Source organism: Mustela erminea, chromosome 6 (assembly GCF_009829155.1).
Source record: "Mustela erminea isolate mMusErm1 chromosome 6, mMusErm1.Pri, whole genome shotgun sequence".
Lineage (NCBI taxonomy): Eukaryota > Metazoa > Chordata > Mammalia > Carnivora > Mustelidae > Mustela > Mustela erminea.
Window position 1 is genome coordinate 36,007,102 of NC_045619.1, and position 18,088 is coordinate 36,025,189.

Consider the following 18,088-nt stretch of genomic DNA (forward strand, 5'->3'; position numbering starts at 1 on the left):
TGCCAGAGTCCAAAAACCTAGAACAACTATTAACATAGCTTGTTTGGTTTTCTTTTCTTTCTTTCTTCTTCTTCTTCTTCTTTCTTGAGAGAGTCTGTGTGTGGAGTTGGAAGGGGCAGAGGGAGAGAGAATCCCAAGCCGACTCCACAACCAGCACAGAGCCTGACACTGGGCTTGATCTCATGACCCTGAGATCATGACCTGAATCAAAATCAAGAGTTGGATGCTTAACTGAATCACCCAGATGCCCCTTGTGTTGCTTTCTTCACGCTGTTTATTTTGTAAAATTTAATCATTCTTCATGTACAGTAACATAGGCAGCTGACTGTTATTATATGTTCTTTATAAATGTAACTTAGGATTTTAAATATTTCATCAAATAGAAATAACACTAATGTATTTAATCATTTTTCTTTTTCAAGTATTTAGATGCTTTTCCATTTTTGCCTCTAACAAATAGCAATATTGTGCTCCAATTACAGGCTTTTGTTGATAATCTTAAACCTAGAAGAAAAATATTTATTTAACATATGTTTTAATGAGAATTATTGAGAATAAATGCTAGAGTAACTTAAGGGAATATGTTGTTATTTGAATGTGAATCTCTTTATTTCTAATGAAATTCTGTATTTACTTATCTTTAAAAATCTGTTATATTTCCTCTTTGGGGAATTACTCGTTCATGTCCCTTGGTCTTTATGTTCTGTTTTCCTTGCAGGTTTACAGCTTCTCATGTCTTAAGTAGACGGATGTTTTATCTTGTGATTTTATGGAAATTATTTCCTGTCATTTAACTCTTTGTCCTTTAACTGTATTTCTTTTGGAAATACATTAATCCTTTAATTTTTCCTCTATTCTTTGCTTATAAGCTTAAAGACTCCCTTTCCTGGTCTTCCCTTTCTATTCACGATGAAGTTTTAATTTTAAAAAGCTTTCAAACATATTGCACATAAAATACACACAGGTGTGAAGATTAAAAAGATTAAATAATATTAACATTAGACACATTGTAATAGCAAATTTAAAAATAAAAAAATCACAGGTAAGAAATGAAATAGTTTGGAATGACATTTAGAAATATCATGTTCTAATTATATATCTGTGAGCTGTCTGTGCTGTCCTTGGAGCAATAAAGGGACACAAATACTGATATTTTAATAAAATATTTTGGTCTTAAGCTTAAGATAATAACATAATTGCATCTCAATGAAATTTTGGAAAAGCTAACAAAAATGTATTTTCAAAAATGTATTTTAAATCAAGGCAATACCATTACTTAGTTCATTATTTAATTTTTTAAAATTACTCTTGGAGTTTATGAAGTGATTAAAATATAGAATGCTACAACACAATCAACCCCAGTTCATTGCCATCCTCTGAATAGCTTTAATTACAATAATAAAAAATAACTACAGACCTCTTACCAATTCGACCTATCACATATTTTGAATTCCCCCTTTCAGTGTTCACTGAAAAAATATCAAATATGACATTTTAACAATTTCCTCCCGGACCTACTTTATTTTTTTTTTTTAAGCATTATTTTGTTATTTATTTGAGAGAGACAGAAAGTGAGACAATGAGTGGGAGGGGCAGAGGGAGAGGAAGAAAGAATCTCAAGCTGACTCTGCTGAGTGTGGAGCCTGATGGAGGGCTTGATCTCACAGCCTTGAGATCAGGACCTGAGGCGAAACCAAGAGTCGGTGGTTTAACCGACTGTGCCACCCAGGCACCCCAGGGCCTACATTTTAAAATGAAGTTTAAGAGCATCCTGAAGACAAAGAGACTATAATATCTATAATTGAAAGTCCTGTGCTTAGAAGTTGAAAGAGCTGGACTTTTCAAGTTCTTTTCCCACTATGAACGTTGAAAATTTCTGACCTAGAGAATCACATGGAAATTCTGAACTTCCATTATTTCAGTCAAATGGAGTTGAGATCTATTCCTACCTCACAGGAATTACATAATGATTGAAAAAGATCGGGATAAATGTAGTAACACATTTTCAGGTTTCTAAAATTGAGAAGTAGAGCCAAATAATAATCTAGATAATCATAATTTTAAAAATTCTACACTTCTTTGTAGGTTCAAGAAAAAGAAGGACAAAATGACTGTTCCTTTACATTAGAAATGATTTCATGGTTGCCCAGATCAGTCCTCTTCTATTACCAATGCTTCAATTCCTTCTAGCATCCTTATAAACCCACAGTTGAAAAATCTTCAATGGGCATTCATTTCATAAGCTGATGGCTCTCATAAATTCTAATGTTCCTCCCATGGAGCCGGAACTATCTTCTCAGAGTTTCCAGCTATGGTCCTAATTCTGCCCTTGAACTATCTTCCAGACATATGCTGTGTCTTCTGCATCAAGCACTCTCCCTGCTTTATTGCTCTTCAATGTATCCCCTCGTATCTACAATTCTTTCTGGTGATCTCCTACTATTTATTCAAATATAGTTTATGTGTAAGTTCATCAGGCATAGTTCTCTTGCTCCCCAACCCCCCAAATCAAGGCCCCTTTATATTCCTTCATAAAAACAACTGTAATTATAATTAAATGATCATTTTTACAATGTGGGCCTCCCTTACCAGTTTGGCATCTCTATTGGAGCCTGTCTTGTTCCCTGGTGTCTCCCTACATCTAGCTTGATAAATACTGAGTTGGATGAAGAGGTTCAGGACTCATCACTATACAGCTGAACCCCTGGAATGAACAACTTCACCCAAGAGTATAACTGTAATAAAGAAAATAAGGCTAAGGGCTTAACTCTTAAAAACATACAGTTAGAGGTTGATAGAAAAAGAAACCATCCAAGGTCTACACAAAAGTGTACTTCTCAAGAACATTTATCACAGTCTGCTTCCTTTTCCCTTTTTTGTTTTTGTCCTTAATAACTAATGAATTCCCATCTACCCAGATTTATACACACACAGTAGTTGTCTTATAACAAATGCACATTAACTTAAGCTGTTTTAATCTACATAAAATTTACTACTATACACATAAAGAAAAAATTGTAATAGAATTATTCTGTTTGATAAAATGGTTTTCCTACTAATTCTTCAAAAAGAAAAATAAAAGAGAGTGACTTCTTGTCTTCACTTTTATTCTTTTGGCAGAAGCTTTCCACTGGAGCCACTGGGAAAACCAGGGAGAATCCCTTGAAGTACAGGCCCCCATGACACTTCAAGGCACCAAATTCTCATCTTTGAAATTTATAAACCAAATTCCATAAAAATTTCATATGATTTGTTCCATATGGGCATGGGATGCACTGTAAACTTGATGACACATGAATGTAACATTATACTATTACTGATACCATGGTGTGAAACCTGTTTTCTACATATTCTTTAACATTTTTGATGCAAGATCACTGAGAAATTGAGTATATATTAACAACAACATGAAATCTTAGTATAGAAAAACATTTTGAAAGCTCACATCAACTCTTTCACATTTTACAGATAAGGAATCTTAATCCCAGAGATTATAGGTACCAGAAAGCCCTACATTTAACAAACTTATTGAACCAGTTTTATAAACCTATCCAGCTTTCTTTGTTGCATGCCGTCCTGAAGAAAAAAGGACAATCTTGTACTCAACCCTTCCTCAAAAACACAAAACTGGTAGATTAAAAATACAAGTAACTGAGAGTAATTTTTAAAAAATACTTTAATTATTTATTTGTCAGAGAGAGCAAGAGAGCATAAGCACAGTATGAGGGACAGAGGGAGAAGCAGGGAGCCAGATGTGGGACTCGATCCCAAGACTGAGCTGAAGGCAGATGCTTAACTGACGACTGAGCCACGCAGGCATCCCAACTATGAGTACTTTTCAATACTGCCTTCTAATGATCATTGCAGTCAATATAAATTATATAATTAATTCTCTTTGTCTAGTCCCAAATGGATGGCATTTTCAAAGCCATGTGTATAATTAACAAGCAAATCAAAAGCACATCAACATACAGGAGAGAGAATTTCCAATAGAACAAAACTCTCCCACGCTGACATTTTCATGGGCATTTGCAAAAGTATTGGGAAAAAAAAAGGTAACAAAACAACGTGTATATCTTATTTAAATAAATAAAATTTTTAAACTGAGGAAGTATTATTATTCATTCAATTGTGGGTATAAATATCCTAAAAATATCCATAACCAGTAAGTTGATGGAGAACTGATAGGAATCATACTATGTATCTCCTTGGACAAGAAATAATAAAAATGCTAATGGAACAACCTTTTGGTCTATTTTGGAAACCACATTCAAGTCTAAAATGGAGACCGTCTCTAACTGAGCTCAACCAACATTTATTGCACATTACCGTGTATAGGACAATATGCTAGATATTGATGTGCTAAAATGGAAATCATGGTCTCTCCATTCTCAATTGTCTTAGATATTTTTTTTTCTTAGATATTTCTAAAGAAGGTAAGTGTATTCTTTCAACAAAATATTTACATTTCCACAACCGTTCCCAAGTCTAATCTATCTTCTCTTGACTAAAACACAGCAAGAGTTCCCCTAGACCTTTCCCTAATCCTGTCTTCTCCACACGGTCCCCTCCTTTGCCCTAGGAAGAAAATGCAAACTCCTTAGCTTGATTGATAAAACCCCACAGGCTCTGCTCTGCTTTCTCTCCAGTCTCATCTCCTCCCACTTTCCAATTTGGTTCAATATGATCCAGTCATATTGGCTTTCCTTCTCTGCTGTGAACACCAGCTTGTTCTTGCCTTTGGCCTTTGAACTTTGTTTCTTCTATCTGAAATGCTCTTACCTGGCTCTTCAAATAGCCAGTTCACATGTAGAGATTTCAAACATCACCTTTTCACAGATGTTCTCCTTGACACCTTGCTGCCAAGAAGCACCCTACTTCTCCCACATCACCTTCTTAAAATGACATCACACTATTTATTTCATACATAGCACTACTCACTTTCTGAAAATAGAATGGTACCTCACACCATCAGACACGTTGTATATACATTAAAGTGGATAAAAGTCCTTCCCTAAACTTTTTAAGCTGAGTTATAATTATATGCATTTGACATTCTAAAACTGCATAGAAGGACCCACTAATTGAAAATACCTACTTATCTACCTGCATATCTGCTTGGGTATCTCCCCATGTTGTGAGAGAAATGGAACATACTTCAGAGAAGAAAAGTCAATGGCAGTTATCAAGAGACTCAAAGGTTAGTTACTTTTAACTAACTTGGGCAAGCCAGCCAATTTCATTTCTCTAGGCTTTGGTCTTTAGGCTTTATTTGTACAAGAGAGGGATTATATCAGAGCATTTTAAGGAATCTTCCAGTTCTAAAATTTAGTTATTTGAAGTAGATTTCTCCCAAATTAAATGTACATTTTTTAGAACATAAGCACAGTCAGACAGGAATATCAAGCACTCAGTTATGGGCTTCCTGTCCATTTGTAGGTTATTTTGTCTTAACTACCACTTCTTGATGCTTTATCCTGAGTCTTTTTCATTTCCCATTCCAGAATGGGAAAAAGTATTGAAACTATTTCATAAAATTATAGGACATTATGTACTCATTCCTCCCATTAAAAACACACATATTTTTAATAGTGTATATCGCTAGAAACTTTAAAATAATCCAGGAGTGCTGAGTCCGTTTTTACACATACAGTTACAGAATGCGCATTATCACTATTTTCAAGTAACCTTTACAATAAGGGATTTGTTACACTTTCTGTCAAAACTAAATACAAAAATTTCTCACTAATACCAAAACTGGAAAAAAAAAATCAGGAGGATGATGTCATAGAAAAAAATAATAAAACAGAAGTGGGTAAAGACAGATAATTCATAATAATGAGGAGGCAAACTCTTAAAACGAACACAACAGTGTTTTTTCTCTTTGCAATTCCAATGAACCAATAAGGAAATATAAAGGAATCGACTATGAAAAACCGAAAGATATAATAAAATTATGGAAACAAGATTAGGAGATTATTAACTGGAACTAGTTTGAGGTAAAGGAAGCATAGAAGGCAAGATCGGGGAAAAAAATTCTACTTCAAAAGATGCAATAAGAAGCACTCAGGGAAAATAATCATGGACCTACTTTAATGCACAGTAGGGGTGCCCAAAATAGTATGCATGAGAAAATCTAATTTAAAATAGTTCATATGAGAAATCCTGTAAAAATAAAATAAATTCTGCAGCAAACTTAAATTAGTTGACTGCCAGCCCAACATGCAATAACACTGCATTGTGAAACAAAATCTGGACTAGTTATGCAACAGCCCATGTGAAATTACAGGCTGCATTATGCTGGAAAGATAAAGCATCATGACCCGAGATTTATAAACATATCCAAAATGTAAATAAACAAATGGACTTGTGGTTGATAAAGTGCATCTTCCATTTTACTTTTTCCATTTTCCACACTGACAGCCTCTCACTGAATTTCGTTTTACCAACTGTAAAATGTTAGAAAGAATAACTTTAAGAAGGGTATTAGCTTTATTCCTTCAAGATTTAACCACCATCTATCTTTCAGTTCACTACTCGATAATAACACATCAAAGCCAAGAGCGGTCAAAAAAATCATCCCCCGCCCCCGAGAATCAGGAAAATTAAATGCTTTTTGATTCCTTGAAAGTCATGCCAACTACAAATCTGGTAGAAATAAGTACTCTTACCCAACACCAAACCAGCTATATACTTCACCTCACTTACCACATGACTCACTACTAATGACAGAGTGGAGTGTGACAGACTTGTTATGTAAGTTCACTCTGGGCTGATTAAGGCCAATGCTAACCTGAATGAGAAAGACATCTTTTACACTATTTATGGTTTATCCTTGACCCCAGTCTCAGGTATCTAGAGGACTGGGTACATTTTTTATTTTCCAGCAAGCTAGAACTTGTCGTCAAAATGTAAACCTCCAAAACTTCAAAATGATAGATCAGTGAACAATACATTATCATTTACAAGTAGAAGAGAGCTAATATTCTGGGTCCATACCAGGCATCAGGCAAAGAGCAGAATGCTTTTCTGATGAGCCCTTATTTACAGTTCACACTGGACTTGAAAGAGACAATTGTGAAAATGCCTCTCCCCACTGAAGTCCTATGAAAATTACTAATGGAAAATGTAATGCATAGCCCTCGAGAACATGACTGCTTTGAATGAGAAGCTAAGACTACATACAGCATGGGGCGAAATGTGGAGCAACGAAGCCCATGCCGTCTCAAAATGCTCTTTGCTGGCAAATCCTAAATCTTATACCAACATGAACAGTAAATGTGGGGGACGTGGAAAAAACTATCAACCACTCACCATAATGCATGTAACAGTTTCCTTTCGTGGGATCCAGCTCAATAGCCTTCAAGAAGAATTTTTCAGCCTCACTCTTACGACCCTTAAAAAACAGAGAAAATGGATGATTCAGCAGTAGATCGTGAAGGACCATTTACCTCCTGGGCCCAAATGAAGTAAGTAGACTCATGCCTACTTAGCAATCATCACACACACAAAAAAGTGTTTTGTTTTGGTTTTTTTTAATTTTTAATCTAAACAAGGATGATCAAGGAGAGTATGCTGAGAGAAACGACTGAAGTCAGAACCCTGGGAAACACCAAGATTAGAAGAAAAGACAGTGAGAGTGAGTTCATCAAAGAGATCAGAGAAGAGGCCAGGAAGGCAAGAGAAAAAAGTAAAAAAAAAAAAAAGGATTTCACAAAAACCAAAAGGATGAGATAGTTTGAAGGAATGGTGGGAAATATCATTTTCATTTTCTATTTTATTATCTCCCTTCTGTTGGTTTCCTCTTCATTTCTTCTTCCTGGTAAAGAATTTGGAGCATTTGGCTTTTGAGATGATTTTGTCCTAATGGCTCGCTTTACATATGAAGAAGTAGGTCACAGTTTGTTGAATCTCACACAACTACTGCTTATCTTTCATGACTAAAATACTCCTAAACCAGGATTTAATCTAAAACTAGTGCTTCTTCCTAGCTATGGTTTTAATTTTAAGTAAGAAAGAAAGTAAGGAAAGAAAATAAGAAGAAAATAAGCAACAAGCAGGGGGAAAGACTTGTAGGCAATAGACTGACTTTTCATAAAATAATATGATTCTTGGTAGATCCTAAAACTGTATGCTCTTTACCGTGTTATAGCTTCTGAACTGAAATGGCCTACAGAGTAACACAAAGGGGTGGCTTGAGATAGAAGAGCCCCAAGGAGAACTTTCCCGGGGCAAGCCTGTCTTGCCCTGTAAGGCTGGAATGAAGAGTTCTGCTGTCTGTGTGGCAGCAAGGCACTGGGTGGTGGACATCTCCAGAAGTCATGGTCTAGAGTGAAGAGAACTCATCTGATCTCCTTGCTCCTTCTAACTTATACACCATCTACCACAGCAACTTCAGGCAATGTTTTTCTTTCTTCAGGTACTTTTTTAAACCACTGCTACAGAGATAAATCTTATAAAAGTACAGGTGTGTAATTGACCTACATGCCACCATTCAACTTTGACTCACTTCTCTGTCCACCCCTCCCTTTTTGTTCATACACTCATTTTAAAAATTCACTGTCCCTACATCCTTTATTCACCATTAATCTCCCCAGTAGGACCCAGCTTAAATACAGTTTCTACTGTCTACAGCAGACGGCAGACAACTGACATCTTCATTTCTTCTGCTATTTTACTAATTCTACTCCAGTCAAGTAACTTCTCTTTAACTCACAAGTCTTGCAAAATACCCAATAATTAAAATTTTAATTCCCTGCCATATTTCTCATAACATTTTAACATCAAAGGAAAGAAAGGAAAGTACAGGCAAAGGCTCCCTACACATGTCATACTTTCATGAAGTTAGTAAGACTTAACAAGAATCTTACAAAGTTAGGATTCCATAAAATAATTAAATAACTGTACTGAATCAGGCCGAGTAATGTGTAAGTTTGGATCATAGGTTCTAGGCTGGTAGAACAGCTTCCCCACTGGTGTAGCCATGTGACCCTCAGAAAATTAAATCATCTCATAGCTGTAGTGTTCTCTATTACATAATTGAAGATAGGAAGAGCACAGAGAATTTCTAGGGCAGTGAAACTATTCTGTAGAATATAGAAATAATGGACACATGTCATTATATATTTGTCAAAACTCATAGACAACACTAGTGCAGGTTGATAATGATAGGAAAACTGTGTAGGGTCATAGGAAGGTAAGGGAGTATTTGGAATTTGCGGAATTGGAAATTGCAGCTTAATTTCTTAAAACAACATTTTATTTATTTATTTGCGGGGGTGGGGGGGATGAGAATGGGGGGTTAAGGCAGAGGGAGAGGGAGAGAGATAATTCCAAGCAGACTCTACACCGACTACAGAGCATGATCCTATGACCCCAAGATCACAACCTGAGCTGAAATCAAGAGACTGATGCCCAACTGACTGAGCCACCCAGGTGCTCCTCAATTCTTTTTTATAAACCTGAAACTGCTCTAAAAATAAAGTGTATTAACTTTAAAAAGAAGATATCAAATCTACTTCATAAGATCAGTAGATCACCTGAGACAAACTGAAAAAGTAGTTATTACGGTAACCTAGGTATAAGTTTGTAACACATGTTAACTATTACATATACACACATACAGTATGCAATGGAACACAGAATTCTAAATGTCAAAGAGTATTTTTTGTTATCTACACAGTCTCAGTAAGATGTGCTCAGCCTTTAAATCACCATTAGAAAATGATGTACAAAGAACTCACAGAAGATAATTAAAGATACAAAATGAAAACTATTCTTGTAAAGTCTGTACAAATGTTATGTGCAAAGATACAAAGGGTTGTGAAGCTTCTAACACTTAAGTTTTTAAGTTTTTCAGGATAGAGAAGAAACTGGCTCATTTATCAATGTCACAGTAAACGGGGTTATAAAATGCTTGTGTGTAGTCCACTGGCAAAACAATAGTATGTAGCGCTAAAAACATGCACCAGATCTCAAAGAAGAGTGAACTCTGGTTGCTCAGTGGACCAAATTATTAAAGGCAATGAGTCCCAACATCTCTTAGATGTAAAATAAACACATCAAAGGCCAGAACAATCTTTCTTGGGGTAGAGGGGAGTACAAAACCATCATGCAAAAACATATCTTTCTGCTTGGATCACTATTTATTTAGTCAAGTGCCAAATAACGAGGAGGAAAATCAAATCCTCACAAGAATATAAGAAATCAAGTCAACCACATGCATAAACCCACCACACACATATATTACTGTGTCTTAGGAAGAAAGATGGCACCTGGGAGGTTAACACTATGCTTAATCCAATTTATTCTTTCAACTGTAACTGTTTTAGAAAGATGGTAGTTAAGGAAGTAGAGAAGAAAAAGTAATTTCTCAGCAGGTTTTTCTTGGTGCTTTTAGGTTTTGTCAGCATTTTCTACAAGCAAGGACCATGGAGTACTTACTGGTTGTACAAACTCCCTGCATCTAGCACATTACTAATTTCATATACTGGCTGATGTCTGAGCATGTGGGGTGGTTCAGAAAACCAAGTAAAAGGCACTGTGGTCAGCTGTGACAAATAAGGGAAATGTGAGTTGGGAGGCTCAGTTACTACCACCATCTCTGTGACTTGTTTATGTGCCTGTTCCTTTGTTTTTGTTGGTTAAAAATTATTTACTGAAGGCCTACTCTTTGCCCTGTACAGCTCTAAGTAACGGGGATGGAACTGTGAACAACACAGCATGCTTGGCCTCGAGTCCTTCATTGCAAGAAGCACATAACGAACACATAACCCAATAAGCAGGGGAATTAGTTACAGAGCACTGTGGGCAAACAATTTCTCTAATTCTCACTGAAAGAACTGGCCCAGAGACAACAAGCCTGTGTTTGAGTCTTGTTGAATCTACTTATTTAACAGTGAGAGTGACTTGGAGTATCTTTAGGAACACATCTGAGTCTCTTTTTCCTCATTTGGGAACGTAAACATAATTAATACCAATTTGGAGGATTGCTTAAAAAAAAAATCACAAGTTGTAGGGAAATAACTAGCTTCAGATTTATCATACAAAACTCGGACATTCTTTGATATTTTTTCCTTCTGTCTTTTCAAAAGAATCCTTCCTTCCAACTTCAATGCCACTATGTGGTTTTTACTTAACAAAATTTAAAAATCCTTTTCCAAATTTCATTTCATATAGAAAGTAAAAATTTTTTAAAAGATTTTATTTATTTATTTGTCAGAGAGAGAGAGCACAAGCAGGGGGAGCAGCAGACAGAGGAAGAAGCAGGCTCCCTGCTGAGCAGGGAGCCCAATGTGGGACTGGATCCCAGGACTCTGGGATCATGACCTGACCTGAAGGCAGACGCATAATGGACTGAGCCACCCAGGTGTTCCTAGAAACTAAGTTTCACAATTTTTCTATAAAATGCTTCTCATTCCTGACACTTCCCCTGCCTTAAGTCAAATCTCTTCTCATTTTGCCTCTAGAAGGACACAGATTTCAGACGTCCTGACCTAATAAACTTCATTTCGTCATATTAATTAATTTCTTAAGTGAAACTGTTTTTAGCTTATGCTCTTGCTCAGAAATATTTTAATAGCTCCTAGTTTCCATACGTTCTGTTTAATAATCAATTTAATTTTCAAAATCTTCCACAATCTAGCTCAAATCTTCCTGGATAAATTCCCCTACCTTATCAGGCCAGTTTCCTCATCTGCCTTATCCATAGCTCCTATGTCTTCCCTTAGTTATTTCTTCCAGTCTGTAATGTTGCTCATTTTTTCACTTGTTCATATGCATTTTTTGCCTCAAGCCTTAACTAAACACTCAGTTTTCTATAAGGTTTTCTGTGATGGCTGCAACTGCTAATAATTTCCTTTTTCTCTTAATTGTGATGATGTGATTACTTTTAAGAGTCCATACTAACATGCTAATTATATGACTTGAACTCTAAGATACTAGACCAAGTCCCTTTATATATAAAGTGCTTGGAGAGCAGATATTTAATTTGTACAAAATTGTAATTCTAGGTAAGTATTTAGAGTTTGTACATGACTATTCACTGTACCCACACACAAGTCAGTTAAAACAGCAAAAACCCAGTATCCCAGAAGAAGGAGCAGTTGACAATGCAGGTGATTCAGAAGTCAAGGACATAAAACAGCTAGAGAAATTCTTGACATAGACCTAGACTAGACACTGTGCAGAGCATAGCGTCAGTCCTGAAAATTAACCAACTGGACTGTGAGCAGCACAGTGCGATCTGGGAGAAGTGGCTGTGGGATCAGAAGAGTGAGCAGGATGAGAAGAGAGAACCGACATTTCCCTGGACAAGGACAGGATCCATACCCAGGGATTAGAGCTTTGTGAGTATCAATATCCCTACATTATATATTACTTGTAAGACTATACTGAGTATTATAAATATAGACACAAGATAGCATTATTTAAATTTATGGAAACATCATTAGGTCTTGTCAGGTCATCCCTCTCTTGACTGGCAGCAAGCAAACCTACACATGGTAGGTAAATAGTGAGTAAGGCTTATAAAGCCTGTTCCACGGTGTGGGAGTCACTTTCAGCTTATTTTGTTTCCTAATTAAACTGGATGCTACCATCACTGTTCAGAAACTAATGCCCACCCACATGGGTGTACAAGGCAAGGAGCCCCTCTTCTGATGCCTGAGTAACACTGCTCCCCACTACAAAATATACAAATATATATTTTTCCATTTATTTATTTATATATATTATGGAGGAAGGCAGAGGGAGAGGGGGAGAGAGAATCTTAAGCAGGCTCCATGCCCAGTGCAGAGCCCAACATGGGGCTCAATTCCACAACCCTGAGATCATGACCTGAGCCCAAACCAAGAATGCATACTTAGTCTCCTGAGCTACCCAGTGCCCCTATACATAACTATTTTTTAAATAAAAATATATACACTCCCACAAATATTCTTTTTTAAAAAATTTATTTATTTTCAGCATAACAGTATTCATTGTTTTTGCACCACACCCAGTGCTCCATGCAATACGTGCCCTCTCTAATACCACCACCTGGTTCCCCCAACCTCCCACCTCCCACCGCTTCAGACCCCTCAGATTGTTTTACAGAGTCCATAGTCTCCCATGTTTCACCTCCCCTTCCACTTTCCCCCAACTCCCTTCTCCTCTCTAACACCCCTTGTCCTCCATGCTATTTGTTATGCTCCACAAATAAGTGAAACCATATGATAACTGACTCTCTCTGCTTGACTTATTTCAATCAGCATAATTTCTTCCAGTCCCGTCCATGTTGCTACAAAAGTTGGGTATTCATCCTTTCTGATGGAGGTGTAATACTCCACAGTGTATATGGACCACATCTTCCTTATCCATTCATCTGTTGAAAGGCATCTTGGTTCTTTCCACAGTTTGGCGACCGTGGACATTACTGCTATAAACATTGGGGTACAGATGGCCCTTCTTTTCACTACATCTGTATTTTGGGGGTAATTACCCAGTAGTGCAATTGCAGGGTCATAGGGAAGGTCTATTTTTAATTTCTTGAGGAATCTCCACACTGTTCTCCAAAGTGGCTGCACCAACTTGCATTCCCACTAACAGTGGAAGAGGGTTCCCCTTTCTCCACATCCCCTCCAACACATGTTGTTTCCTGTCTTGCTAATTTGGGCCATTCTAGCTGGTGTAAGGTGATATCTCAATGTGGTTTTAATTTGAATCTCCCTGATGGCTAGTGATGATGAACATGTTTTCATGTGTCTGATAGCCATTTGTATGTCTTCATTGGAGAAGTGTCTGTTCATATCTTCTGCCCATTTTTTGATATGATTATCTGTTTTGTGTGTGTTGAGTTTGAGGAGTTCTTTATAGATCCTGGGTATCAACCTTGCAACAGCAATCAGACAACAAAGAGAAATGAAAGGTATCCAAATTGGCAATGAAGAAGTCAAACTCTCTCTCTTCGAAGATGACATGATTCTTTATATGGAAAACCCAAAAGACTCCACCCCCAAACTACTAGAACTCATACAGTAATTCAGTAACATTGCAGGATACAAAGTCAATGTACAGAAATCAGTGGCTTTCTTATACACTAACAATGAAAATACAGAAAGGGAAATTAGAGAGTCGATTCCATTTACTATAGCACCAAGAACCATAAGATATCTGGGAATAAACCTAACCAAAGAGGTAAAGGAACTGTACTCGATGAACTACAGAACACTCCTGAAAGAAATTGAAGAAGACACAAAAAGATGGAAGACCATTCCATGCTCTTGGATCGGAAGAATAAACATTGTTAAAATGTCTATACTGCCTAGAGCAATCTATACTTTTAATGCCATTCCAGTCAAAATTCCACCGGTATTTTTCAGAGCTGGAGCAAATAATCCTAAAATTTGTATGGAATCAGAAGAGACCCCGAATCGCTAAGCAAATGTTGAAAAACAAAAATAAAACTGGGGGCATCACATTACCTGATTCCAAGCTTTACTACAAAGCTGTGATCACCAAGACAGCATGGTACTGGCATAAAAACAGACACATAGACCAGTGGAACAGAGTAGAGAGCCCAGATATGGACCCTCAACTCTATGGTCAAGTAATCTTCGACAAAACGGGAAAAAATATATAGTGGAAAAAAGACAGTCTCTTCAATAAATGGTGCTGGGAAAACTGGACAGCTATATGTAGAAGAATGAAACTCAACCATTCTCTTACACCGTACACAAAGATAAACTCAAAATGGATAAAAGACCTCAACGTGAGACAGGAATCCATCAGAATCCTAGAGGAGAACATAGGCAGTAATCTCTTCGATATCAGCCACAGCAACTTCTTTCAAGATATGTCTCCAAAGGCAAAGGAAACAAAAGGGAAAACAAACTTTTGGGACTTCATCAAAATCAAAAGCTTCTGCACAGCAAAGGAAACAGTCAACAAAACAAAGAGGCAACCCACGGAATGGGAGAAGATATTTGCAAATGACAGTACAGACAAAGGGTTGATATCCAGGATCTATAAAGAACTCCCACAAATATTCTTAACTCTCAGAGCTCTCAGGAATACTAAGTATGAGAGAGAGTTACACTGAGTTACACTGGGGATGCCTGGGTGGTTCAATCGGTTAAGTCTGCCTTCGACTCAGGTCATGATTTCAGGATCCTGGGATCGAGCCCCGCATCAGGCTCCCTGCTGAGCAGGGAGTCTGCTTCTCCCTCTGCCCCTCACTCTGCTCTTACTCTCTCTCTCACTCTCTTTCTCAAAGGAATAAATAAAATCTTTAAAAAAAAAAGAGAATTACCCTATTAGGCTTTAGCTTGAATTGTTATAGTTGAAAAAGTAAACCATACCACAAACTTTGTATATACTTTTTAAAATAATAAATAAGCCATTATATCAACCACCCCCATAAAGTGTATCTTAATCCTATAACTCAGAATTTACTGAATGACACCAAAAAACATCAAGATTTGGCATTATTGCATTGCATTATATACATATGTGTGTATATATATACATATATATATCGTATATTTACATATATAAATTATATAAATATATAAACATGTATATATTTCTTAAATTTATATATTTATACATGAATGTAATTAGTGTATTCATCTTATTATGAACTAAATTGCTCCCAGAAGACTTTACCTGTCCTTCAATAGTCATCCAAGCATTACATAAATAAAACCAGTCATAAAAGAACTAGGCTATCACTTTTGTCTTTATAGAACTTAACAGCTTATAGTTACTCCTTAGTTATTTAGTTCACATGCTCACATGTTTTTAGTAAAGTGCAGAGCTGTGAACAAAGTAGTAATTTCTCCACTTTACATCTGAAAACTTAACATGAACTATTTTCTATAAAATCATAAAAACAGTTCCTCAGGACAAGTCTAATTTGCAATCAAATATTTATAATGTAGCCAGGGACTACCTGTGTCTTCAGTGTTGGTTGGAGTCCCAGTTAGGATAACTAGACAATTTCCCCTCAGTGTCCCTGGTCCTTATTTAGAGGCTGCTATAAGTTTAATATAGAAGCCTTCTGCAGTTGTGTACCCACAGGCTACTTCTGGACATGTTAGCGTTTACTCTTAGAGCATGTCTGACAATTACGAATAGTGGTCATTTTTCACAACCAACGAAATTCACACCTTCATTTCACACACAAGTGTCTATCTGTAGGTTCAATACATAAGAAAGGGAGGCAGCCATACAACAAGTCCAAAATCTTAAGTATAGCTTGGTAAATATGTTGTTTAAACATGGATTGTGGTTTAATGAGTACAAAAGGAAGAACAAGCAACTAAAAATATACTCTTGAAAAATTAATTTGTGAAGACCACCACTTACCAATGGAAAGGGCATTATTTGATAGTCTATTTTAACATCACCATGTTTATGTATGAAGTGCCTTGAGGAAATAAAGGTGCTTCCTTCTCAAAAGACCAAAAAAAAAAAAAATTATTCAAAAAAGCCTGATAATTCAACTAATTTTTACAAACCAAGATGATTTACATCAAACCATTTATTTCTCATACCCCTCTAGTTATTATATATTATCAACCAAAGCTAACTTGAATTACAGGCAAAGTAGAAAGATAGGACAGTGGTAACTTTAGTGATGAAATATTTCATCTCCATACCACTAAAATAGTCTTTCCCTCTTGAAGTGATAAGAAACAATTTGATTTGGAATCACTGGAAGATAGATGGTTGATGAATTGTTTACAGGTAGAACATGAAAACAGGACTCAAAGATAAGTTGACATCTGTGGCTTATAACATCTAGGTGAAGGCAGATTCACTTATTCAAATGGGAAAGAGTTAAGTGTTGGTAGGAAGGTAAACACACAGTGGAGTAATCAAGTTCTACTTGATTAAGATGTTAGGGCAGGAGAGTATGGAGAACTAATTTAGGTAAGACTGACCAGATAGGAGGCCACAGACCAAGCACTGGCAGGGAGAAAGAACACTAGATACCTGGTACCTTGCTTTATAAGAAAGTAAAAGGAGAAAACTTGCAAGAATGCCAAGAAGGGAGGGGGGAAAATAAAAAGAAAAACAAAACAAAAAGAGCTTTTATATTATAATGTTTTCAATAACAGAGAAAATACATATCTTACAATAACTTTAACTTGGCTTTCATAAATATTTAAAATAATAATTCAAAAAAATTCTAAATTATATGTTGCTTTCTACACTGCTTTGATGTTATGAGTAAAAAAGTTAGATTTTAGGGGCACCTGGGTTGCTCAGTGGGTTAAAGCCTCTGCCTTCAGTTCAGGTCATGATCCCAGGGTCCTGGGATGGACCCCTGCATCAGGCTCTGCTCTGCAGGTAGCCTATTCCCCTCCCCCCACCCCCATCCGCCCCACCTGCCTCTTTGCCCACTTGTGATCTCTGTCAAATAAATAAAGAAAATCTTTGAAAAAAAAGTTAGATTTTAGGGTGTAAATACAAACAGCTAATTTCTAAAATGTTATATAACTGAAGGTGTTTAGCTTCAGATTTCCTGTTATATTATAAGTGTTCATTTCCTTTCTACATCTGTTCACTTGTATATTTTCCCTTCAAGTTTAAAGAGGTCATCCACACATACTGTAATAACATTTCAGTGGGAGATAATTAATTTGATAGGATACATCCACATCTCAAGCTCCATCTGGACAAATTGCTTCGCTTGTTATACTGCCTTGTTATACTATGCTCAATATCAAGTTAAAATCAACATATTACCATAATTCTTCTCCATTCATAATAGTTTATAAGAATATTCAGATATTTTATTAAAATGTCTGATGAAGTGGTGGTAAAGTAAAAAATTTTATTTGAATCAAATTTATAATTACACTATAGATAAATGTCCTGTAATATTTTACTTTACTAAACATTTTACTTTAATAAAATTTTACTTTTTTTTTTTAAAGATTTTATTTATTTATTTGATGGACAGAGATCACAAGTAGGCAGAGAGAGAGGAGGAAGCAGGCTTCCCGCTAAGCAGAGAGCCCAATGCGGGGCTCGATCCCAGGACCCTGAGATCATGACCTGAGCCGAAGGCAGAGGCTTTAACCCACTGAGCTACCCAGGC

The 18,088-nt window shown here is 36.4% G+C and overlaps 1 protein-coding gene across 4 annotated transcripts in view; it reads right to left on the reverse strand.

The window, feature by feature from the left end:
- The window catches only part of TMTC2 (transmembrane O-mannosyltransferase targeting cadherins 2), a 437,531-nt gene that overhangs the window by 89,344 nt on the left and 330,099 nt on the right, over window positions 1–18,088 (reverse strand). For all 4 annotated transcript variants that reach the window (XM_032346873.1, XM_032346877.1, XM_032346875.1 and 1 more), the window contains one exon: window positions 7,315–7,396. In XM_032346873.1, coding sequence (XP_032202764.1) covers window positions 7,315–7,396 — 82 coding nt within the window. The remainder of the gene's footprint in view (window positions 1–7,314; window positions 7,397–18,088) is intronic.